The sequence below is a fragment of the Panthera tigris genome, chromosome E1 (assembly GCF_018350195.1).
Source record: "Panthera tigris isolate Pti1 chromosome E1, P.tigris_Pti1_mat1.1, whole genome shotgun sequence".
In the NCBI taxonomy this organism is placed as follows: Eukaryota; Metazoa; Chordata; class Mammalia; order Carnivora; family Felidae; genus Panthera; species Panthera tigris.
The window spans coordinates 54,288,420-54,313,652 of NC_056673.1; the positions used below are offsets into that span (position 1 = coordinate 54,288,420).

The 25,233-nt window shown below is 57.3% G+C and overlaps 1 protein-coding gene across 2 annotated transcripts in view; it reads left to right on the forward strand.

The window, feature by feature from the left end:
- The window catches only part of TTYH2 (tweety family member 2), a 38,090-nt gene extending 15,154 nt beyond the window's left edge, over positions 1-22,936 (forward strand). For both annotated transcript variants that reach the window (XM_042967005.1, XM_042967006.1), the window contains 11 exons: positions 1,826-2,046; positions 6,516-6,611; positions 7,180-7,252; positions 11,597-11,666; positions 11,923-11,978; positions 12,273-12,365; positions 12,659-12,751; positions 14,519-14,661; positions 15,345-15,530; positions 16,052-16,130; positions 20,983-22,936. In XM_042967005.1, the coding sequence (XP_042822939.1) occupies positions 1,826-2,046; positions 6,516-6,611; positions 7,180-7,252; positions 11,597-11,666; positions 11,923-11,978; positions 12,273-12,365; positions 12,659-12,751; positions 14,519-14,661; positions 15,345-15,530; positions 16,052-16,130; positions 20,983-21,063 (1,191 nt within the window). In that variant the 3' untranslated portion in view covers positions 21,064-22,936. The remainder of the gene's footprint in view (positions 1-1,825; positions 2,047-6,515; positions 6,612-7,179; positions 7,253-11,596; positions 11,667-11,922; positions 11,979-12,272; positions 12,366-12,658; positions 12,752-14,518; positions 14,662-15,344; positions 15,531-16,051; positions 16,131-20,982) is intronic.
- The last annotated feature ends 2,297 nt before the right edge of the window (positions 22,937-25,233 follow it).

Sequence of the window (25,233 nt, forward strand, 5' to 3'; positions counted from 1 at the left end):
ACCTGCTTGCTTGCCCCAACCCCAGCCCAGCCCCGGGAGCTGAGCCATCTGTCCCCTGTTGTTCACAGAGCTCGTCACCAAGGTGGGGGAGAACTCTGTCCCAACTCTGAGACGTCCCTGGTCCCTGTCCCTTGGGAGCTCTCGTGTCACCCTCTGAGGCCGGGGGATGGAGGAGGAATGGAATGGAGTGGGGAATGGGGAGGGAGCAGGGCTGTAAGCAGATCAACGTTGTGGTTTTAATTTTTTTATTGTTGTTATCTTCGGGAGGACATCAGGAGGGAAGCGAGGGGCCTGGCAGATGTTTTCCCGGCTTTTGTCTTTTGCCAAGAAGAGATTTAAGAAATCAAGAAGTTAAAGCTACGGAGCTATGGAAGGAGAAAAAAAATCATCTTACAGAAAAAGTTTACAGATCATTTTTAGCAGCCCTTTGCTCTAAAGCCGGTTTTCTATCATGTAGGAATATAAAACACATCCTAATCTTGGCACTTAGTAATAGTGCTTTTTGGACAAAACACTTACACGCGGATCTTACTGAATTGAAACAGAAAGTTTATTAGGGTGATAGTTAGAGAATCTGCTTGTATGTCTTTTTTTTCTTCCGTGTGAAGCTATAAACTGCCCAATCTAGACTACCTCTGCCGTCTGGTTCCTCTTAGTCCTTACCCAACTTGTAAGAACGGAGAGCAAGCCGGAAAATGGAACAAGCCGCTGACGTTGAAAAACAAAACAAAGGGGAACAAAGAGGGCCATTCTCTTTTCTGGAACCCGAAGCTCATGGAGCAGCGCAGATGTGAAAAGCCACAAAGTTGCCCCACCGCTGGTGGCCAGGAGTGTTACCTAATGGGCCTGTCCTCTGGGAAGCTTCTGCCCCCTCTGCTGGCATTTTATCTTCCTTCCAGACCTGGGGGAGCTGAGGCGGCCCCAGGAGGATTAGCACACACTCTGCCCTCCAGCCGGTTCTGCTTGTTGGTTTGGCCAGCCAGTTTCCACGAGAGAATTTTCCCCCTGACACTGGCACGCGGGCTCAGAGCAGGCTTGCGGGGGCGAGCTCGGGGTCCCCAGGCTGCGTCCCTGGGTCCAGCGGGAACCCTGAGTCCGGGCTGTTTGAGCCAGACCCTATTTGTGCTTCTTGTTTGAAAGCCAAGGACAGTCAGTGCCATCGCCTTTCCCTCTGTGCCTTTGGAAAGAAAGCTGTTCCTGCAGGGTCCACTCAGCTCCGGGCCCTCGAGGCCCAGCTGAGAGAGGGAACCTGTCCGTCCACCTGGCTGGACGGTGGCAGCAGGGGCGGGTGTGTGAGCCCTCAGAGCGGGCCCCGATTTCCCCCTGTCACTTGGCCAGGCTCTTCGGAGGCAGGATCGGTCCGTCTGTGTCATTTCAAAGTGCTATTGTTCTGCCTTCATGCGGGCCCGGGACACCCGGGGAGCTGTTGCTGGGTCCCACGACAAAGCCTTCCCCTTGTGAGGCATTCAGAGATCCGACTGTAGGAACAAGAAGTCAGGTAGCAACAGAGGAATTTTTCAGTGAAATATTCTATTCCTCAGTCTAAAAAAAAAAGAATTGATCCTCCAAGATGTTCAAAGATTTAAGAGAATCTGCAAGGAAGCAAAACAGGTTCTCCTATTTGTTTCCCCATCTGGGAGCCCGGGGCCCGGTTAAGGCCAGGTTGGGCCTCCCCTCCCCTGGTAGATGGAGGGACGTGAGGGCTGGCTGGGGGGGTGGGGGGGATCGGGGCCTCTGCCCTCCTGCTCGTGTCAGGATAGTTGTTACCTCTCCAGCTTCCTCCCACCCGAGGAGGCCAGACTTAACAACCCCGGCCCCTCCCCAGGTATCCGGAACCACCCAGAAGATGGAGGCAGACCTAGAGCAGCACCTAGCTCGGCTCAGTGAGATCTTGGCTGCCCGGGGTGATTATATCCAGACGCTGAAGTTCATGCAGCAGATGGCGGGCAACATCATTGTCCAGCTGTCGGGGCTGCCGGCGTGGAGGGAGGTCACCGCAGAGCTGACCGAGCTGGCCGACGAGACCGGCTACGTGGAGTACTACAGGTGAGGGGCCAGAGGGGGGGGGCAGCGGGGGCCGTGCGTCTTCCTTCAGCCCAGTCTGCATTTGGGGGCCAGGCAGGGACTCCCCACCCGAAGGCCTCAAGAAGCCATGCCTGAAATCGGAGGGGTGTTGGTGCTGAGTGGTGGTCATGTAAAGCAGCCTCCTTATGTGGGCAGGCCCAGAGGCCCAGAAAGGGGCAAAGGGGCCGTGAAGTGCCAGGATCCAGCGCTGGAGGCTGGGCCTGGCCTCCAGGGGCTCCTTCGGGACCAGCATTCTCCATGGCTGGTGCTGGGTAAGACGTAAGGGCTTTATAGGTTCCTCGCCGGCCAGGGTTTCCAGAGCAGGCTTCCCTACACCTGCAGACTCAGCCACAGGGGTGCAGGGGGTCAGGGAGACGGTGGCCTATCCGCCTGCATAGAGCTTCCCCTCATGGCAACTTCTCTTTTTTAAAAAAAAACTTTTTTAACGTTCATTTATTATTGAGAGACAGAGAGATACAGAGCGTGAGCAGGGGAGGGGTAGAGAGAGGGGGAGACACAGAATCCGAAGCAGGCTCCGGGCTCTGAGCTGTCAGAGCACAGAGCCTGACGCAGGGCTCGAACTCACGAACTGTGAGATCATTGACTTGAGCCGAAGTCGGCCGCCTAAGCGACTGAGCCACCCAGGCGCCCCCCCTCATGGCAACTTCTTAGCAAAGGCAGAGATGCCCTAGCTTCACTAATGCAGAGCCCGAGGGATGGGGGGCTGAGGGGCAGCACCCCACCTTGGCCACACCCAGCTGTACAAACTCATACCTACATCATCTAACCTTGGGGCGTCCGTCTGTGTCTCCCCTGCCTCCCAGACCCCATCCCGAGTTAAGGCACTGGACACAGGCCAGCTGACCAGGGACCGGCTGCCTCCCTCTACGTGCAGCATCTAGTGAAGGTCACTCTGGGGAGAGCCAAGGAAGGAGGTGGCAGTCTTGGCGTTGGGTAGCTCCCTGCCTGAGTCTTCCACTCACAAAGTGCGCCTCGCCGTGCCGCCAGGGCCCAGCACCTTGCACGGAGGGAGCCCCTGGGTCGAAATGAATAAATGAGTCCTGAAGAGCAAACAGCAGCTCTTGGGATCCACCCCCGCCCCCAAATGTGTTGGTTCCCCCTCAAGGCATTAGGTCAGAGCCTTTACCCGCTGCCCCGTTGCACAATTTACACTGGTTTTCTGGATTCATTTCTCCTTTATGAGAAAGTCCCACCCCGGACTGACTAACAAGAACACAGAGGATATGCTTCTCGCGGGACCTCCAGTCCAGGGCTCTCCCTTCCCCTGGGGTAGGATAAAGCCAGACCTTGTCAACGGAAACGCATGAAGTCCCCAGCCCCCGCTGGCGCTCCCCACTCATCCCTGCAGCCCATCCAGCCCCTGCATCCCCAGGATATCACGGATCCAGCTTCCCACCAATTTTTTTTTTCCTCACATCCAAAACTGCCATTCTCCCGACTCTTAAGGGAGACTCTTAAGGACTTGGCTGTGACCCGTGACCTAAAACAGTGGCATCCGATTAGTCCCGTGACCTGAGGGCCATTCATTGTCCGAACGTTTGGAACCTTGGTCAGGGGGGCTCGGGGGCAGGTGGAAAGCCGGTGTCCACTTTGACCCTGCCATTCTCTGTGAGTGGATATGGAACAGGACCTTGTACACCCAAGGGCCTCATGTGGGCATTCGGTAACGACAAAGATGAAATAAGTCAGAGTTTACATATCGAAAGGGGCTTCTTTTTAAGACGATTTCATTAAAAAGGGAGGAAAGATCATGATGAAGCTTATCACCTGTTTCAGTGTGGGTAACCGAAGGGTCCCCTCTGACCCCTGATCCCCAGCCCCCTTGCTCAGGCTGAGGTGGAAACGGCCTAGTCCAAGGTTAGCACCCATGCATGGCCCCTGGAAACCATCGTGTTCTGTCCCTTCCTTCACCTGCTCTCTGCCCGTTTCTTCCCTTGCCTCAACTTCCCTGGAACAGAGGACGTATTCCTCGACCTAACCAGCTTTCTCCTCTGAACAGACTCCCCATCTTCTCTTTCCAGATGGTTCTAAAGCACAGCCATCCAGCTAAGCAAATATTTTTTAGCACTTGTAGCCACGGCCTGGCCAAGTATTGGAGACCATAAAAAGCCAAGCCTCTTCGAGAGGCTTATAAGGGGTGTGACCAAGGCATCGGCGGAGGCCGGGTCCGGGAGAGCTCTGGGAGTAAAGGCCTGGGTAGCTCCTTCCAGAGCCAAGTTCTTGGTTAGAAACACATCCCGGATCACCGCTGGGCCCCTCTGGGAAAACACATCCGCCCCACAGAGCTATTTCCAGGAATTCCTTACAACACGAGGTGCGGATACAGAGAAAACACATTGAAACACGATCATGGAGGGTGACAGAAGCAATCCTAACCTGATTTCCGCTGATGTGCAGAGCAGGGAGAGAGGTAATAAGAAACCTTTAGGACTGAAACATGAAACCAGGATGTTGAGAGGTGCCTGGCCATGTCTCTTGCGGGGAGACTCACAGATGTGGAGAGTCCAGAATTCCTGGGCCAGGCTCTCCTCCCGCGGGCCTCTGTCTGCTTTCCAATCTGCAGAATGGGGTCCTCACATGTGACGTTCCTGAGATTCCTTCCTGTCCTGACTCTCAGGAAACTGGCTCGTCGGTGGAGGGAGGGCCCTGCACTTGCTCCAAAACCCCAGCTCCAGTCCTGGGAGACCCGAGGCTGCTGTACGTCTCTGTGCAGAGAGTCAGGGGTCTTGCTTAGCCCCCTTTCTCGGCACTCAGCCTCCACTCCCAGAGGCGGGAAGAAGCGCCCTTGGCTGCCTGGTGGCCTCAACATGCTCTCTCCTCCCTCTGGAAGCCACTTCCCACCTACGCTTCACACGGGTTCTCAGCCTCCTGACGGTGCTGGTGAAGCAGCAAATCATTGCTGGAGAGGAGGGGGTCCATGAGTTTATCTGCCTGTTGCATCAAGAGAAATAATCATGATCAAAAGCGTTCCCGCTGCGGGGGCTTGGAGAAGCCCCTTCTGTCTGTCCCTCAGCTGCTAGGTGAGGCTGGCGCTCGGTTGTAAGGACCCCCTTGGGATCCTGTTTGGAAGCGAAAGGAACTAGGGGGCTCTGCTTAGGATTGGATCAGTGCCTTTGGACTTTAGACGCTCTGGTTCCTCAACCCATGCTTTGGAGAAGCAGGAAAGCGGGGACTTTGAAATCCCTCGATGACATGCCTTATTAACCTTTGCATTTAGTGAGCATTTAAATTTTTTTTAATGTTTTATTTATTTTTGAGAGAGAGAGAGAGAGAGAGAGTGAGCAGGGGAGGGGCAGAGAGAGAGGGAGACACAGAATCTGAAACAGGCTCCAGGCTCTGAGCCATCAGCACAGAGCCCGAGGCGGGGCTTGAACCCACGAACCGTGAGATCATGACCTGAGCCGAAGTTGGACGCTCAACCGACTGAGCCCCCCAACGCGCCCCTAAGTGAGCATTTAATTTTTCATCCAGCCCTGAGAGATGAAGGTTCCAGCAGTAAAGGTTTGGAAACTGAGTCTTAAAGGAGGGAGGCAGCTTGTCAGGCTCTCCCAAATGGTGTGTGACTGCCTGTCCCCGTCAGTGCAGCCCTGGGTGGGAGCAAAAGGCCTGAGGAGTGAGGGGTGCCCTGAGATGACCCGGCCTGGGGCTCCCTTGCCCCCTGCTAAGCTCCCTGGTGGTCTAGAAACGAGCCCCCTGCCTCAGGCACCCCTGGCAGTAAACCCAGGGTATGGCACAAATATTGCTTACATGAACCTAACTGTGCTAAGTGGTGCATCCCAGGCCACCGGGACGATGGGAAGCCAGGCTGAGCCCTCATCACAGAAGCGGCATCTTAGCGGCTTTCTTAGATCTGTGGACATAAATGTTAGCTGTGATCTGACACTGGTGAGAGTTCTCGAAGCAGCAGGAACCGGGGTCCAAAGACACACCTGCTGGGGGGCTGCAGGGAGACCATGGCGACCTGCCTTGTCCAGCGAGGGGCCTCTCGCTGGGATATAATTTAATCAAAAGCAGCTAAGGTTAGAAATGAGTCTCCTCCGCTGCCCAAACCATATCTCGAGTTCCCTGGAGGCACGCGTGGGCAGGGGCAGATACAGTGGGCAGTACAGAGATTGAACGTGTCCATCACTGCAGAAAGTTCTAGCGGTCAGTGCTGGTTTAGACCCTCGGCCTGGGCGGGGGAGGGTGGCCCCTTTGTCCAGGGAGAATTGGGGGGTGCAGCCCCGGGAGCCCCTGAAGAGCCCATCTGCTGCACACACTGGTGCTTCCTATCCAGGGTAGGGGGCACAGCCTCGTGCTCTGCTGCTGGCCCGAGGCAATTTGTCAGGGGGGGCCTCGGGGTTGCCGTGCAGGCTTCTCCATTAGGCACCAGGTGGGGTGACCCCGGTGGGGTGGTACCTCCCCCTGACCGTCCCAACCTGTCCACCCAGATGGCTTTCCTACCTCCTCCTCTTCATCCTGGACCTGCTCATCTGCCTCGTCGCCTGCCTGGGACTGGCCAGGCGCTCCAGGGGTCTCTTGGCCTCGTGAGTATCCCCGTCTGTGGGCCAGAGAGCCGGGCAAGCATCGGGGGTGACGGTGCCACCGTCTGAGAGAGATGGGGGCCTGGCCGGCCTCGGAGGGTGTAGTGGGGGGCAAGAACCTGAAGCCACCTTCCGACCCCTCCTCAGCCCCCAGTCGAGGGAGACAGCAGCCACTGACTTACCATCTGGACACGGAGTGAGGACTGGGCTTTCCTCCCTGGGCCCCCTCCGTCCCTGGGTCTGCTGAACAGCTGAAGGAATGTGGCCCAAGCCTTAGAGCCTCTGCCGTCTCTAACCAACACCTCCTCGTAGCTTGTGTCCTCATGGCTCGTACTCTGCTGCTGGCCAGGGGCAATTTGTCGGGGGGCGGGGGGAGGCTTAGGGGTCCCCTGTTCGGCCCAGGGCTCCGGCCTCCATGCCTCTCTCCCAGCAGTCAGCAGGCTGGTATTAGAGGCCACTGCAAGAGTTTCAGGGCCGACAGGATGGTGGGGAGGAGGAAGGGCACTGGAGGTTGGTGGGGTGACAGCCCTCAGTGTTCCCGCCTGCCAGCCTGTGCCTGTGCCTCTCCCAGGATGCTGTGCTGCGGGGTGCTGGCTCTGCTCCTCAGCTGGACGTCCTTGGCAGCCGACACAGCTGCAGCAGTGGTGAGTTCGGGGTTGGGGGGAGGTGGGTGGTCCGACCAGGACTGTCTGTCTGGTGGCATGTCGATGTGTCGTGCCCAGAGCCCCCAGGGCAGGGCCAGCTTCTGGTCTCTGTCCCTGACCTAGAATCCCTGAACTGAGTGAGCTTGGATCGTCCTCACCGGCCCCTTTGCCCTTCCCGGGGGGACGGAGGCCCAGAGAAAGGAAGAGGCTCACGCAAGGTCATGAGGTATTTAGGGGCAGAACCAAGATAAGATGCCTGATCCCTTTCCCGCCCCACTGGCCCACTCCAGCATCCCAGCCACTGCTAGTAAGGCCAAGCTGGGATGGCCAGGTGACCTCTCTGGGTGTGAAGAACTAACCGGGTCTGGTGGGGATGGGCGGGATCTCAACCTCAGGCTGGAGAAGCCTCCGGCCTCAGAAGCACACTGCTTGGCCAGCTTCCCTGGGCATCGGGAATGTGGAATGTGGCATTTAGCTTGCCTTCCGGCCCGTTGCCTTGAACTCGCACACACAGCCTAAAACACAATGGTGTATGTTTCTGGATGTGGTGCCTGAAAATGTCTAAAAAGAAACACACAAGGTAGGGGAAGCTTCCTATGTAGGTATGTTTGGTCTTTAAACACCTAACGCTCAATTTAAGCTGTGCGCATGAATCATTCATTCACCGACTTTCTGGCTCTGTGGCATCTCGTGCCAGGTGCCCAGGGATGCAGAGACCAGGAGGACATGATGTTTGCTCTTGACATGGTCTCAGCCTGCAGAAGAAAGACTTGTAGGCAGATCACTGTGACCTCGTGTGAACGGATGCCATGGAGGTGCATTGCTGTGTGTGTGTGTGTGTGTGTGTGTGTGTGTGTGTAAGCGTGAGAGTTGGGGGGGCAGGCAGGATTGACGGGGGGATTTCTGGGAATCCCTGCCTGATTCAGGGGCCACAAACTAAGACCCTGACGTGCGTCTGTACTGCCCTAGCTACCTGGGGATAAAAGAATGGTCAAGGGCACCTTCTGGAAGCCCTCTCCCCAAACTCACGCCTTGCCCAGGGACTTGGGGGCCGGCTAGTCGTTCTGGCTTTGGGCATTTCGCCGCCGTGATGCCCACAGTATGAATGGCCCCTGGTGCTGCTTAGCTCATAGCAACTTCTGGCAGAGCTTGTCCGGAAGGGAGAGGAGGTGCGTGTCTCCTGTTTTGTTCCCTGCCCCCACCATGCAGTGTCCACTTTGGGCATGAGAGAGAAAAAGCAGATGGGAGCCTATGTCCCGAGGGCCGGGTCCCCTCCAGATGCAGGCAAGGGCAGGATAGGAGGGCCCAGGTCCTGCTCCAGAGCATTCTGATGTCCTCAGGAGCTGAGCGGGTACATAGTCCAGGGGAGTGGCTGTTGGCCCGAGCCACATGCACAGCTGCCTGGCCGACAGCCTCTCCTCCAGGGACAACTGTAAGCACAGGGAGACTGCAGAAGGCAGGCTTTCCGGGGGCCCATCCTGCCCCTTGGGCAGCCTCTGCCTTCTGGAAGCAGCGGAAGCTTCCATCTTGCCGCCATGAGCTGCCCTTTGGGGGACAGCTCCCTCCCAGCGGGGGCTTCTCCCTGGCACTGGGCTTCAGTGTTCGGGGAGACCAGAGGCGGTTTAATCCCCCAGCTGGGCGCCCTGGGCTGCCAGTTCTGGCGAGAAAGGCCATTTCCCCAATTGTTGAGTCAGGCCTGTGTGAGGGAGTGCTGTGAGGGAGCTGAATGCGCCTTTGAGCGGGCTGTGGGCCCTGCTGCATGGTAATGGGAAGCAGGGTGATGCGCGGGAGGCAGGCTGTTGTGGGAGCCTTTGTGTGGTCCCGCTGCCCTGCCCCGGGAAGCCGCCTTTCTCTGAGCCAGTGGGGCCGAGGACAGACCCCGCCGAGCTCCTCCCTCCCCGTCCCTTCCCTGTCCCCGAGAGAGGACCTCCCTCAGGAAGGAGCTCTGCCCACCCCCACCCCCACCCCCCGAGAACCTGCTCAGAGTAGAATTTGGGGGAACTGAGCTCTGGGCTTTGGGTGACGCCAGTGGGCAGCTGAGCAGAACACTCCCTGCAAATCCCGCCACCCCGGGGGAGGCCGGCCCCCCCTCACCCCTTCCCAACAGGACCCCTGGGAAAGTTACTGAAGCTCCCCAGACCTCAGCTTCCTCGAGTGTGGAATGGGGAGAAGGGATAGCACTTGATCCAGAGGAGGAGAAGGGCTGGTTAACCCCCGGGGCGGGGGGGGCATACAGGAAATGTTCAGTAAGCAGTAGCCGCCGTTGCTTTGCTGTGCATTTGTGTCATCATGCGAGGGGCACCGGGGGACTCCTTCAGACCGTCACCTGTGCTCTCCAGAGCTGCCTCAACGGGGCTGGACACTGGGCTTCTCCGGTGCTCAGTCCCCACCCGTGCCCAGTGCCCCCTGCCTCCCCCCACCCCATCCCCACTGTGTGAATAACGCACGTGTGGGCCTTTGTCTCCTTGGACAGGAAAGTTGAATCCTCACTCGGGTCTGAAGAGCAGGCAGGCCTGAGTGGGCTGGGAGGGGGCCTCCCGTCCCCCTTTGGATCCCATATTTTTGCACGGGGCAGAGGTGACCCAGGCCAAGATGGCAACCTCACTCTATCTTTCCCAAGGCCTCCCATCACCCACTCAGGTCTGGCTCCTCCCTCTTTGCCACTCCAGTGACCGGGTAGGGGTGCCCCCTGGCCTGCTGGTGCTGTGGCTCTGATGGGTAGTAACAAAAATCAGTCTGATTGATACGTATTAGTGATCTGCATATAGAGTAATTCTCCCAGGGTCCTGAGCACGTGGCTGTGTGTGGGCACATGAGCACGTGGGCATGTACAGATGTGTCCCTGTGGAAGCTCCGTATCTAAAGGGGCATCTAGGGGCGCCTGGGGGGCTTAGTCAGTTGAACGTCTGACTTCGGCTCACGTCATCATCTTACGGTTCGTGGGTTCGAGCCCGGCATCGGGCTCTCTGCTGACAGCTCAGAGTCTGGAGCCTGCTTCCGATCCCGTGTCTCCGTCTCTCTCTCTTTCCCCTGCTTGTGCTCTGTCTCTCTCAAAAATGAATAAACATTAAGAAAAAAAAATGTAAAGGGGCATCTTATTCCCCAGCCCTACCCAAAGCCTGTAAGTACCACGATGCAGTTGGCCACTATACTCATGCCTAGTGTTAACAGCACAGGGCATCTGGTAGGTGCTTTATAAGTAGTTATCGACTCTGTGAATGAATGAACGAAGCCCCAGCTTGGAGCTGCTCCTGAAGGAGGGCAGGGCACCAGCAGTGCGGGGGCTGTGGGGATGGGTCCCCTGGAGCAGGGGAGCCCCTAGGAACAGGTTGGAGGACCAGAGCTTACTCTGAGGCCTCCTTTACCCAATGCTCCACCGTACCGCCAGGCTGGACCTGGGAAAGGCCTGGCTCAGAGGATGCCATCCTGGCTGCTCCCTCTCCCAGGGCCCCCGGCCTGCCCCATACAGTCCGTGGGCCCTTAGCGGTCACCTCTCCGGGCCATGCTGGGGGGCCCAGGCCATCGGGTTCGTCAGTGGCAGAGCCTGGAGCCCCGTAGTCTAACTCTCCGTCCCCCCCCTTCACATCTTATCCTGAGCAGAACCCGCACCCAAAGGCTCAGAGATGGATCCGATGCCAACAGAATCCTTTAGGAAGAGAGTGCGGGGGACGCTTCATAGATTGACACCCCAAAAGCATGTGGGGCTTAGTAACAGCAAGACAAAACTACAACAGAGGTCAGCAATGGCCGTGGTGCAGGAAGTCCCCATCACACGTCTTGCAGGTTCACGGACCCCTCGGGTCCATCCCAGGCACTGAGAAATAAAGAGCAGTAACAATGCCAAGTGCTGGCTGTCCGCCAGTCACTTTTCTGGGTGTTGGGTTGATTGATCGATTTTAATTTTTTGAGAGAGAGGGTGCAAGTGGATGAGGGGCAGAGAGAGCAAGAGGGAGGGAGAGAGAAGTGGGGCTCACCCGAAGCGGGGCTCGAACTCACGAACTGGGACGTCGTGACCCGGGCCAAAGTCAGATGCTTAATGACCAAGCCAGGGTCATTAAACACCCGGGGTGTTTTACATAGATTAATTCTTAAGGTGGATAGCGTTTTTCTCTCCGTGTTATTGACGAGGCAGCTGAGACACAGAAAGAGTAAGTCACTTGTCCAGACTTACCGGGCTAGGAAGGGGCAGAGCCAGGATTCAGGCCCAGGGAAGTTGGCTCCTGCCTGTTGCTTTCCACCCGGGACTGAGCAGAGGGGTCCGAGCGGCTGGGGCCGAGGGTGCCTGACTCCAGCCGGGACCCCGGTGTCGTGACTTTCCTCCACCCTCCCATCTCTCTGGCTCAGGGCACCAGTGACTTCTGCTCAGCTCCCGACACCTTCATCCTGAACATCACAGAGGACCACATCCGCACAGGTAACCCCCCCCCTCGGGCCCTGTGTTGTCAAGAGAGGCTCTAAATACTCAGACCAGGCCTACGGCGAACCGTACCTTTCGGCCCTGTAGTCCCCTACCCTTCCCCACCCCCCAACCTCAGGTCCAGCTGGACCTCTGGGCCATTTCATAGAAGCGCCCTCCTTTGGGAGTTTGGGGGTTGGCTTGGCCACTGAGGACGGATGACGGTCCGGTCACCTGTGAGCTCCTGCCTGATGCCGACGCCTTTGCCTTGCAGAGGTGACCCGTTACTACCTATATTGCAGTCAGAGCGTAAGCAGCCCCTTCCAGCAGGTATGCCCACCCTGCCCCGTCCTCGCCCTGCCTACCGCCCCCCCTTGACCCCAAGCCCCAACACCGACCAGTAAGGTGTAGGTGGCTGTGTGCTTTTGGCTTCATTGCGAGGCCGATGCCGCTTATCCGAGGACCACACGTTGAGTAGCAGGAAGCCAGGGGACCGTGCTGCTCCCGCGAAACCTGAGGGATGAGGGGAAGGGCCGGAATCAGGGACGCCAGGGGGCAGGACTGCCGGGGAACAGCGCCTGGGAAGGGGAGTCTCACGGCAGGGCTGCGGTCTCTCCTGGCCAGGCACTGACCATCTTCCAGCGCTCGCTCACCACCATGCAGATCCAGGTGGCCGGTCTGCTACAGTTTGCCGTGCCCCTCTTCCCCACGGCGGAGGTAAGGCGGCTGCCTCCCTCGGGACCCGTGCCGGAACAGGGGGAGCCCCAGCTGGACCCCAGCAACCCTTCTCCCCTCCTCCCCGCTCTACCTCACCCCTCCTGGACCCCATGGCTTTGCAGAGCCAGGCTGTGGAGAGCGCTCCCCTCCCCAGGGGTCTAGTCCCCCTCCTCCCTCTGGCTTTAAAGGCCTCTTTGCACACGCTGCTCTCTGAGGTTTTATCCACAAGCCCTCCCCCACCGCTCATTCTCCGTCTCTCTGCCTGTCCGTGTGTTTGCCTCTTCCTGCTTCAGAAAGACCTGCTCGGAATCCAGCTCCTGTTGAACTCGTCGGAGTCCGGCCTTCACCAGCTGACAGCCATGCTGGATTGCCGAGGGCTGCACAAGGTGCTGGGGGGGGGGGGGTGCCCTGGGTGGCAAGCAGGACGGGGGCACCCCCGCCAGCCATGTTCTCCCAGGGAGCAGCCTCTCTCCATCGGCCAGACTCCCCGGCCATCTGGTCAACCGTCCATCTCCCCGGCTGCAAGTGAACATTCCTTGCTCATTTCCAGGGTTGCCTCTCCAAGAACTTGGCATATCACACAGCCCCGAATGCAGGGAACACTCTGGGGCGGGGGGGGGGGGGGGGTGGTGAGCTCCCCTCCCCCCAAGCACTAAGCCAGGGTGTGTGGACACTTCTCACATTCCGTATGGATTTAGCACGGAGAGTCCTATAACGATCACAGCTCCATGTAGTGAGCCGTTGATTCTGCGCACCCTTGTTCCGTACAGTCTGTACCCATAAGCCATTCAGTTGTCACGGTTAATATTGTCAAATACGGGGGCGCCTGGGTGGCTCAGTCGGTTAAGCGGCCGACTTCGGCTCAGGTCATGATCTCGCGGTCCGTGAGTTCGAGCCCCACGTCGGGCTCTGTGCTGACAGCTCAGAGCCTGGAGCCTGTTTCGGATTCTGTGTCTCCCTCTCTCTGACCCTCCCCCATTCATGCTCTGTCTCTCTCTGTCTCAAAAAAAAAAAAAAATTGTCAAATACGTGTTATTTCGTGGGCAGTTTTATAGAAAAGGAAACTGTGCATGTGCGGACAGATAGATATTTATATATGGATATCTTTTTTTTTAAATGTTTATGTACTTTTGAGAGAGCCAGAGGGACAGAGTGCAAGCAGGGAGGGGCAGAGAGAGAGGGAGACACAGAATCCGAAGTGGGCTCCAGGCTCTGAGCCGTCAGCACAGAGCACGACATGGGACCGGAACCCACGAACTGTGAGATCATGACCTGAGCCGAAGTCGGACGCTTAACCGACTGAGCCCCCCAGGCACCCCTATATGCGTGTGTATTTGTAAAGTGGCTCACTGAAGGTTCCAGGCTGTTAGGTCAAGGGCTTGGGTTTGGACGTTGGCACGTACCCTCTCTCCCTCTGCACCACCCACATCCAATCCCTCAGCAAATCCTGGCATCTAGACTCTCAAGTATGCGTTTGCACCCGTCCACTTCTCTCTCCCTCCCCGCTTCTGCCACGACCCAAGCACCGCCCTGCTCCCCTGGGTGATGGCCGTGGCCTCCTAACTGGTCTCCAGCCTTTTCTCGCCCCCTGACCTTCCATGACCTTTCACACACAGCAACCACAGTGGTCTTTGTAAAAGCCAGTTGGGTCGCATCCCTTCTCTCGCATCTCGTCACCTACTGATAAAAAGCAAACTCCTCACTTGCCTGCAAGGCCTAGCGGGAACTGGCGCCCCCCCCCCCCCCATCCCGTCTCCTTCTGGCCCTTTTTCCTCTTTCCCGAACATGTCACCCGTGCCCCCTTCCCCCATCTGCTCAAGGCACAATCCACTCCTTCTGGCCATGCTGGTCTTAGCGTAATGTCTCCTGTCTTCTGGCTCTCCCACCCTGCAGCCGTGTCTGTCTTGCTCGGAACCGACCCCGACCCTCGCGTGCCTAGCACACAGTAGGCGGTCAGCAGACGCTTATGGAGTGAACCCCAAAAGCCCTTCTGTCGGGCTCCAGAGTGTGGACCCTTAATGGCTGTACAAAAAGCGCTCGGGATAGAGACGATCCCCGGCCGAGGCTTGGGGAGAGGGGCCACCAGAAGTGAGCTCAGACCCCAGGCGTGCCCTCACCCGCCTTCCAGCAACGTGTCCCTCCTCCTCCTCCAGGACTACCTGGACGCCCTTGCTGGCATCTGCTACGACGGCATCGAGGGCTTGCTCTACCTCGGCCTCTTCTCCCTCCTGGCCGCCCTGGCCTTTTCCACCATGATCTGCGCGGGGCCGCGGGCCTGGAAGCACTTTACCACCAGGTGGGCTGCCAGGAGACTTCCTGGGGAGCACGCAGGAGGCTCTGCTCTGTGACTGCGCCCAGAGCCGATAACCTGGGCCAAATGATGGCCGTAGGGGCTCCAGGCAATCAGCCTCAACAGGCTGGCTGGATTTCTGCAGAAACTTCCCTGAGAGTCCAGACAGACCCCCAAAAGGAGGTTCCAAGGGCCCGGGGCAGGAGTGGAGCTGAGAGCATGGTGACAGTGTCATACCCCGACCTGGTGCCCCTTCCTCATCCTCTCTTCCTCTGAAGGGCTTTGTGACGCGAGATCATGAGGGCTCTGGATGCTGGAGGGGCGCTTCCAAAATACCCAGAAGGGTAGATTATAGCCCCGGTAGTGGGGCACCTACATTTTCACGAAGCAGATAGAGATGAGGTGTTTCAGTGCCTGTGGGCAGATCGAACAAAAGGAAGCAGGGCAGGGAGGGTCAGTGTGACAGGGTCAGCATGGCAGGCTGCCTGGAGGAGGTGGATGTGAAGCTGGGAACAGGTGGAGTGATCTATGTGAGGCAGGCCTGAAGACCATGTGTTTCAGGAACCTGAGGGAGACACACGCGTGTGGCGAGAGAGGGTCCTGGGAGCAAAGCCTGGGAAGCCGGCCGGGACACCGCTGCCTCCGAGTCCAGGCCCTCACGGCCGGCTGTGTCCTGTATGTCGTTCTAGGGACAGAGACTATGATGACATCGACGGTGACGACCCTTTCAACCCCCAGGCCCGACGCATCGCCGCTCACAACCCCCCTCGGGGGCAGCTTCGAAGCTTCTGCAGCTACAGCAGCGGCCTGGGCAGCCAGACCAGCCTGCAGCCCCCAGCACAGACCATCTCCAATGCCCCAGTCTCGGAATACATGTACGGCAGGGCTCCCCGGGCCTCCCCCTGTACATGTCTCCACACATCGCGGCTGGAGCAGCACCGCCACCCCTCCCCCCGCCCCAGCCCTAGGGGAGCTAGATCTGGAGCACATTTGGGTACCAGAGAACCGGGTTGGGAGGAAGGCATCCAAGGCCAGCCGTGGTCTCCCGGCTGCAGCCAGAGGGTGCCTGGTGGGAAGGCCCCCGGGGGCCATCTAGCCACCCCAGTACATGTGCATCCCTGTAGATGCCAAGCCTTGCCCTCAGGGCAGATCGCAGGGCCCAGAAGCTGCCTTTCTCTGGGCCACGCTGCTCCTGGCCCCTGGTGCCCCACCCGCGGCTTCTCCCCTGGGCCTCTCTGAGGGCTCTTTCCCTTATATTCCTGCCCACAGTTCCCCCAGGTCCATTTCCACCCCGTGCTTGCACATGCGCACCCGCGGGCCCCTCCTGGAGAAATCCGAGCGCGCCCCCACCCCCACCCCCGCGCCTCCCCGTCCTGAGCTGTCCTCTCGCCCGCAGGAACCAGGCCATGCTCTTCGGTGGTAACCCACGCTACGAGAACGTTCCGCTCATCGGAAGAGGCTCCCCTCCTCCCACGGTAACCTGGGCTCCCGGGCAAAGTCAGAGCTAGGCCCTTGTTGGGGAAGTGATGACAGATAAGACCTCCCCTCAACCTGGTGAATCCCCTCCCTGAAGGCAGAAAAAGTGAAACAATTTTGTCACTAAGTAAGCATTAAACCTGGACTGCCAAGCACATCGCTGGCAATCTGCTAAAGACATTGCAAAGACGGAAAGCTCACCCCCATGTAGCCAGACAGCCTCACCCCCGTGCACGCTTGTCCCCAGGCAAGAGGACCGCACAGCGCCTCTGTCACACTAGTCCATCCCGAATCGATGCCAGTTAGGGTGGCCCTCAGCGTCGCTCATTGCCACGGAGATGGGGGCAGTCCTTGATGGTTACCTTCCAAAGAGGTGGCTCCCAGGCCCTTAAGAAAACATTCCTGGATTGCAAAGCTGGCAAGAGCCTGGTTTTTGTGAGTTCGAGCCCCGCGTCGGGCTCTTAAGAAAACATTCCTGGATTGCAAAGCTGGCAAGAGTCTGGTTTAGCCCTTAAAAAGGTTTATATGCATCTCAAAGGGACAGAGAAATAATTTGCAGTGATAAGTTTGCTGAACGAAATAATGTAAGTAAGAGAGAGCGTCCCTTTCTGCTCCAAGGAAATTGTTTTGCTCTCCAATGGTGTTTAGCCTTTCACCGTGGGCTGCGGGGTGGAGCCCCGCGGTGCCATGTCTAGGACACCAGCCTTCCTTAACCCCGCTCAGCTGGTACCTGAGTGGGGCCTGTGCCTCTGGCCCACGCCCGCTTCCAGCCAGGGGACCGAGACTCAGCATCGGGAAAGGAGCCTGTGGCGCGAGGGGGTGCATATTGGAAAGAAAAGGCTCTGTCCTCTCCCAGAGAAGTGTGGGGGCCGCAGGAATCCTGGCTGAGACAGATAGATCGCTTCGAGTAGAGCCAGTAGACCGTGGAATCCAAGGACACAGACTCCTGTGCCAGATGCCCGGGTTCACACCAGCTCACTGCTTCTGACCTCTGTGACCTTAGACAGGCACTTCGCCTCTATGTGCCTCAGGTTCCCCACCCGTAGAATGGGCATAATAGCACACACCCCACGGTGGTGGCGGGCGTTGGAAGACTCAGTCACTGTAAACGCGTGTCTGTGTGGTGCGTAGATACTCTAAGAGGGCACCGCTCACTCCACCCCTACTCTCCACCGTCCCGCCCGCTCCCTCCCGCCGCCACCTTCTCCACAAGCTGCGGCATCTGTAAGAGATGGGGGGGCCGGGGTGGCGAGTGGAAAGCAAGGCCGGAAGTCTGTGATGGGTGGGGTTGCAGCACAGTTCTTGAGCCCGGTGTCCGTTAAAGTGCCCCTTGCCTCCACTTGGCTGGAGAGGGCATTTACTGATTGTTTTAATGTTTAATTTTTGAGAGAGAGAGAGAAAGCGTGTGCAAGGCGGAGGAGGGGCAGACAGAGTGGGGGACAGACGATCCCCCAAGCAGGCTCCGCGCTGACAGCAGAGAGCCCGACCCGGGGCTCGAACTCACAAACCGTGAGATCATGACCCGAGCCGAGGTCCGATGCTCAACTGACGGAGCCACCCAGGCGCCCCTGGACAAGGCATTTTAATTCAGGGGGTTTGGAAGGGGCCATCCAGCCGGTAAACTAGAGCGGCTGCTGCTGGGGACCCAAGGACACGGGGCCAATGACACACGCCCGGGCCCTGGTGCTCACACACACGCATATCCAGCGCGTCAACCCCAAACACAGGTGGTGCTTGCGGGGGAAACCACAGTGCTGTTCGGGGGGGGGGGGGGGGCGGCGGGGGAGAGGTGGGGACCCAGCCGGGTCTTCAGGAAGTGCATAACCTGCAGCGGGAAGGGCTCAAAAACGCGGCTCTTGTAATAAGTGCTTTGGGACCTGGAGGTGGGACCTGTCCCTGCTGCTGTGTGGGATCCGAGGGAGTCCAGTGCAGCAGGTGGCACTTGAACCATAGCTTTGAGCGGCTCACCCTGGGACAGTTCTGCCCCAGGGGACATCTGGCCTGTCAGGAGGCATTTGGGGTTGTCACAACTTGGGGGTGGTGGGGGAGGGGAGCAGGTGCTACCGCCACCTAGTGGGCAAAGGCCAGGGATGCTGCTCAGCCCAACAGAGAATGATCCGGCCCCAAATGTCCACTTTTGGGACATTGAGAAACCCCGCCCCGCCCACGGCCCCACCTTGCTATTTTTGCCCAGAGCACCTCACCTGCCGTCCTTTTACGCACAGCCCTAGACGCAGGCCTAGCTCTCGCTGGGGTCCTCAGGGAGGGACCGCGGGCTAGTGGAAGCCAGCATTCAGAGTAGGCACCGTTTAAATCTCAACCTGGCTTTCTCTACCCAGAAGCCTCCTGGGTTCCTTTTCCTCCTACCAGCTGCTGTAGACCCAGGAATGCAGATTGATCTTAATTGTAATCTCAGCGAAACATAATTAGGGGCGATCTGCTGCTGGGAATGAGGAATTAGTCCGTGTGCTGTGATGCCAAATAAAAATGATTTGGGGATTACCTTCTGTTTTGAAAGATCCGGGCCACTCTCCCTGCCATTAGCAGAGATAATCAAGGGCTGACTTTATTTGCAAGGCTCAAGGACAGAATTCACCTTCCTTCCTAGAATTAAGACCTGCTTAGGGCCTCTTAGAGCTTTGGCCGAGTTGGCTACCCAGCCCACCCAGCTCGACCCCCACCTCCTGCCGTGCAAGTGGCAAGAGGCACGAGGAGGCATCTACAGATGCTGCCGACCTAGGAACCCCCAGCGTGTGTGGACGTGCACCCCCATAGACCTCGCACCTGCCACTCCCTGCCCTCCCCCTGTGCCTGCTCTAAATATTCATCAGCACTCCGCTAATGGCGAGTTTGACGTATAGATGCACCCCTCCCTCTGCCAGCGCCAGCTCTGGGACAGATGGGGATTTCACTGCCCGGGGTGATAGCAAGCAAGACAGGCCGAAGGTACAGCCTGTTCCGTTGGCTGGAAATGTGCCTTTCCCCAGGCTCCACCTTCCGGGAATCCCTGCTTCCCTCTCAGGCACCATGTCCTAGATTTGACGGACACAAATGATCCAGGCCAATTGTGACAAATACCGATCCCAGGACTTCAGTCCAGACTCACTGACGCAGACTGTCCAGGGAAGGCACCTGGGAAGTTCTAAGTGCATCGAGCAGCCAGGTGATCCTTATCATCAAGGAAGTTCGGGAAACAGTGCTTCGAGGGGGAGATGCTCAGACTCGAGTGTGCATCAGAATCTCCCGGGGGACATGTTGCAACACAGGGTCCTGGGCCCAGCCTGTTTTTTGTTTTGTTTTTGTTTTTAATGTTTATTTTTGAGAGAGAGAGCAGGGGAGCGAGGAAGAGAGAGGGGGACAGAGGATCCAAAGCAGGCTGTGCGCTGACAGCAGAGAACCCGACACAGGGTTCGAACTCAGGAACCGTGAGATCATGACCCAAGCTAAAGTCAGACACCTAACCTCCTGAGCCACCCAGGCGCCCTGATCCTGGGCCCAGCCCGTTTCTGATTCGGGAAATCTGCGTTTCTAATGGGTTCACGCGGAAAGCTGGGGCTGCAGGTTGGAGAAGCCCCCACAGTCTGAAGCAGGCTTCCTCCCCCACTCTACTGACGGGCTGGGTCCTTCTGTGGGGGGCGGCTGTCCTGGGCGCTGTAGGATGTTTACCTGCATCCCTGGCCTCTGCCCACTCTCCCTACCCCCCAGGTGTGATGACCAGAAATGTCTTAGATGTTGCGAAATGGTTAAGAACCGCTGGGTTAAAGAGCCCCAGCACCCATCCCCGCCGCCCCCCCCAGCTGGAGGCCTGTGCTCCCCGAGCAGTCGCTAACGGACGTCCGTTGAGCACACTTTGTGTTAGGTCAGTGCTTCTCCGACTTGGCTGCATTTGGAAGAGCTTTTTGAAAACATGCTGATGGTGGGGCCCCTGGGTGACTCAGTGGGTTAAGCGTTCGACTTCAGCTCAGGTCGTGATCTCACAGTTTGTAGGTTTGAGCCCCGCGTCGGGCTCCGTGCTGACAGCTCAGAGCCTGGAGCCTGCCTCCGATTCTGTGTCTCCCTCTCTCTCTCTCTGCTCCTCCCCCACTTGTGGTCTCTCTCACTCTTTCTCTCTCTCTCTCTCTCTCTCTCTCAACACTAAATAAACTTTAAAAAAAAGTGCTGGTGGCACTTGAAGGTGGTTAATTTTGTTATGTGGGTTTTACCTCAAAAACAAAACAAAACAAAACTGGTGGGCGTGGCCCGAGCATCAGGAACTGTTAGGCTCCCAGGTGTTTGTAACGTTGGGCCAAGTGTGTGAGATGCGCTGTGTGAGGTGTCTTGCCTGTTTCGTAGCATCTCGTTCTTGCACGGTTACCGCCTGGTGCTCCTAGATCCCTGATTGCAGATGTGGAAACTGAGGCTCGCAGAGGTTGGAAAGCCTCAGCCAAGGTCACGGGATGAGTAAAATGCATAACTGGGATTTGAACCTGGGTCTCTGAATCTCTGGGCCTGTGCCCTCAGCTACTCAGGAGGCAGGTTCCCCAGTGCCTTGGTGCACCCCGATGCTGTCCCCAGTGGCAGTGGTGTGGCCTGGAGTGGACGTGGCAGCCATAGCAGAGGGAGGGTGGCTGGTCTGTGTGTGCATCTCACATCTGATGCTGGAAGCCAGACGTCCTGATGGCCCCGGGACCGGAAGCATGGCTAGCAGTGAAGCCTGCCCAAGCCACTCTGGTCCAGTCCCCACGATGCCTGTGATAAAGACTGGCCCGGCCCCCGCTCCCTGAGAAGCCCCGGCCCCTTTGCTAGTACGGTCTGATTTCACTGTAACAGGTGACCCTGTTCTGACTCGTCCCCTCCCCCTCTCTCCCACAGTATTCTCCCAGCATGAGGGCCACCTACCTGTCCGTGGCGGATGAGCACCTGAGGCACTACGGGAATGAGTTTCCAGCCTAACACGCGTTCCGCAGAGGTTCCTGCCTCCTTGATCTGTTTTGGTTTTTAATTAATGCCAACGCACGCATTTCTTCAATAGAAACCAAAGGCGTCTGGAGACTGGACGCAGGACCACGGGATTGGCAGGCTCCTGGGGCTGCAGAGAAGCAGGGAGAGTCAGCACGGGCTTGGCTGAGATTCCTGACCAAAGGCCCAGGCGGACAGAAGACCCGTGACTCGGGCCAGCCTCTCCCTCCTCTGCTCTCCTGTCCACACCGGAAACGCCCGCAGGTGCTTCGCCACGCCGAAGCGGGGAGCCTCGTTCTGCTCACCCCCACATCCCACCCTCGCCAGTTGGGGAGCGGCAGTAAGGAGGGTCGGGCGTCACCACCTGAGAGCTGTATGGTTCTCATTGCCAGGACCGTGCCTCTTGCTAACATGGCCGGAAGTCCGGGTGACCACCCTCCCTGAGTCCCTCTCTCCTCTCGGCTGCCCACTGATGGGCGGCATTTTCCCGGGGATAAAAGCAGAAGAGCTGATCAGGAGATGCCTTTAAGGGAGGTGATGTCCCTGATGAGACAAGACACTGTCCAAATCAGTGCCCCGGAGCCACCAGACAGACTCTCCCTGGACCACAGAGGGAAGGTGTTGGAGAGGCTGTGTGGTGGGTGGTCCCAGGGCTGGGGGACCACAGCTTCGTCCCTCGTAGGCTCCTCGTAGGTGAGAGCCGGGGGGCAGTGTGGGTAACAGCAGCCACTCTCTGCTCATCCTTTGCGCCCTTCCCCGCCTGTCTTCCATTCCAGAATCGATGCTGTGAGTTCGTTCGCCGCAGGTAGGGACAGTCTCAGGTATTAATAGACACTTTGAAAGCGACTTTAACTTTTTTTTCCTCCCGGTGTTTTGAATGCTTTGATTATCCAAAGAATTGAAACTCACAGCACATCCAGTTTTTACAGTAGACTTGGGGCTCACTCCTTACCCCCGGCTGCACATTTGTCTGGCATCGGCCAGGTCTTTAAGCATCTGCAGGGAGGGAGGGTTTTGAAACAAAGTACAAGATCAGTGAGACACGCTGTCCCAAGCTGCTGCTCGATGGGAATGTGGGTTCATCCCAGTCGGAGAGGAGGCCCTTTAAAACAGGAAGGAAGCAAAGAGGGACAGCTGACCAGAGTCCCCTGTTCCGGGGAATGCCCATGTGAATTTGCCCCTCCCTTTTGTCTTTGAGCAAGTTTGCGGTAAAAGGTTTTAGCAAAACGAGACGACTGTGTCTTGACCTGAGACAGGCCTCTTTAATCCCCCCAACCCCGGACCCATCCCGTTGTCCTGGGATGTACCTGCTCGCTGAGAAGGAGCTCGTTGGCCAGGAGGAAATAATGACCCACCGTCCTGCCTGCTGAGGATCCAGGGTTAGGGTCTCTGGTGCTTCTAATCTCCTGTCAACTCAGAGTGCGAGACATGGAACCCCCACAGCCTTGCCCACCCGAAGCCAGGGGCGTGGGGAGGCGTGGCTTGGAACCAGGGCTCCATTTCCATTTGGGGAGAGCCACTTTGCCATCAAAACACTCACAGCACCGTGGCTGTCCACGCCCAGCCCCGGCCCCAGGACAGAACAGAGCCACGGGGCATCCAGGACTCCTGTCTCACCTGCGTTAACCTCGACATCCCGTGTACCGTAAATATATCTGTGTGGGGCCACGTCGCACGCAGGTAGGAACTCCGCGGTGTCAGGATGTTGCTTCTTAACATTTTGTGGTTGGCAACTGTAGAGTTGTTTTTAATGCATGTAAACTAAACTAGAATCCTTCGGGTGGTTCCCGAAGGAGCCAGGTGGGCGCACTTCTGCTTGGTACATGTGCGCCCTCACCTGGGGAGAAATAAACCACTTGTACTAAAGCGTGCACTCCGTCTAACTGCCTCCGCTGCGGGAGTGACAGGGGCACCGAGCGCTCCCTTCCAGCTGGGTTTTGGTGGGGAGGGCTTCTCGGCAGATTTCAGTGACTTCGGTGCAAGGATTGAAAGGCGGGATGATTTTTTTCTTGAATGTTATTTTTTAACTTGTTTTTAATGTTTATTTTTGAGAGACAGAGCATGAGTGGGGGAGGGGCAGAGAGAGAGGGAGACGCAGAATGCGAAGCAGGCTCCAGGCTCTGAGCTGTCAGCACAGGGCCCGACGCGGGGCTCGAACTCACGAACCGTGAGATCATGACCTGAGCCGAGGTCGGACACTCAACTGACTGAGCCACCCAGGTGCCCCAAGACAGGACTATTGAAGGGATGTCACAGGACCTCTCATGTGGCCTCCGGCTACTCTTCAGGACCAAGGACAGGCCTTGTTTCCCCCGCCCCAGTCTTTCTCCCAAGTTCCCCCTGAAGGTCAGTGCTCTTAATGTTGCCAGTAATAAGTAGTGGCATTTATTGAGCACCTGCAGTGTACTGAGGACTGTCCCAGATAGTTATGTGAATTGTTAGTTAAACTTCACGATCCCTCTGGGCTGGGGCACTGAGATGCTCTGTACCCTTCATAGGGCAGGCTCCGGCTCTCTGCCCGTGGCCCCGTGCCACTGTTGCCTCTTGTGTTCAGCAGCTAGGCTCCCAGAAGTGACTGCCTTGCAAGGAACTTCCTGAAGGGAGTAGATTATGCATCCTTTGGGAGCACTTGAGGTGTGATACAGAGGGCTGTGTACCACAGAACATGCCAGACTCAGAACTCTGCGTCCCTCAAACCTGAGCATCAGGACTAGGGCGTTTCTCAAATAGGAATGTTTCCCCCACCCCGTGTAGAGTCACCTTTCTCCCTCGTCTCAGGAAACCAAGAGCACCGGGGAAAAGGCTTGAAGCAGTGGAGAAACCAATCTGATTTCTTTTAAATGTTTCTTTAGTTTTGAGAGAGAGAGAAGCACACAAGAGCGAGCTCGGGAGGGGCAGAGAAAGGGGGAGACAGAGGATCCCAAGTAGCCTCTGTGCTGCCCGCGCAGAGCCCAATGTGGGGCTCGATCCCACAGACCTTGAGATCCTGACCTGAGCTGAAATCAAGAGTCAGACGCTCAACCGACTGAGCCACGCAGGCGCCCCCGCCCCCCATCTGATTTTTTCTTTAAAGGTAACTGCAGTTCAATGCTCAGATGAGATTCACTTTGGGGGCTTTCGTCGTCTCTGGGAGCTGCAGAGAGACCCGCGCTGCAGGCAGGCCCTGCGTGAAGTGGGAAGGAGGTCACGTGGGGATGCACAGCTGAGGGTGGTTTGGGTCCCCACGTGTGTCACCCGCTCACCCCCGCATTCCTGCCTTGGCCTGCACCAATCTCTCACCAAGGGAAAGGGGTGGGGTGAGAGGGCCTCGGTGCCCAGCACGCCCATGTTCTGCCTGCCTGGCCCACCAGCACAGCCTTTGGCGTTTCTAAACACCTCTGAACAGCACTGACCCCAGACCCAGGAACCTGCTCCCCGACAGGAAGTAATGAACATCCGGCCCTCTGTAAGGGGAGCCTCTGCCGGGAACAGGTGTGCGTTTGAGTCTGTCGTTCAGGGCCAACTCCCCCGTGTGGAGCGGCGACCGGGTGGTCCTTTCTCCAAAGCTGACTCCTCTCCAGGAGCCCTGAACTGTGCTGTGCCGTGCTTTCGCCCCCTCTAACGTTTCGGGGTCTCGTGTTTCAAAGAACTGGGGGCAATATCACTGCCTCTGGGCTCTACAGTGTTGGTGGAGCCGTCAGCATTCAAGAGGCCTCGTGTGCCCCCTCACAGATGTACCCAGGTCAGGAGAATTTACTTTCCTTTCTTCTCCCTTTCAAATTTCAATTTCCCTCCTTCAAAAATGCATTGATTGCTTATCACAGGAGCCAGCAAACTACCTCCCGTGAGCTTAGTCTGACCTGTTGCCATGTATGGCCTGTGAGCGCAGTTTTTGTATTTTTTAATGGTTTTTTTAAAAATCAAATACTTGCAACTGATTTTGACAGTAGAGAATACTAATCCTGAGTCTCAGTGAAGCAAGGTGTTGTCCCCCCTCCAGAGAATTTCATTCTCATCAACAGTCCTGTCCTACCAAAAAAAGTATACTCAGCATAATATTTTGAATTTCGCTAACCAACAATGGGGATGTTTTTCTCTTGTCGTATAAGTATCTATGAAATGTCTTTGATTTTTCTCCTTAACCTGCAGCCTAAAATATTTACTCTCTCTTAAAGTAGTTTGCAG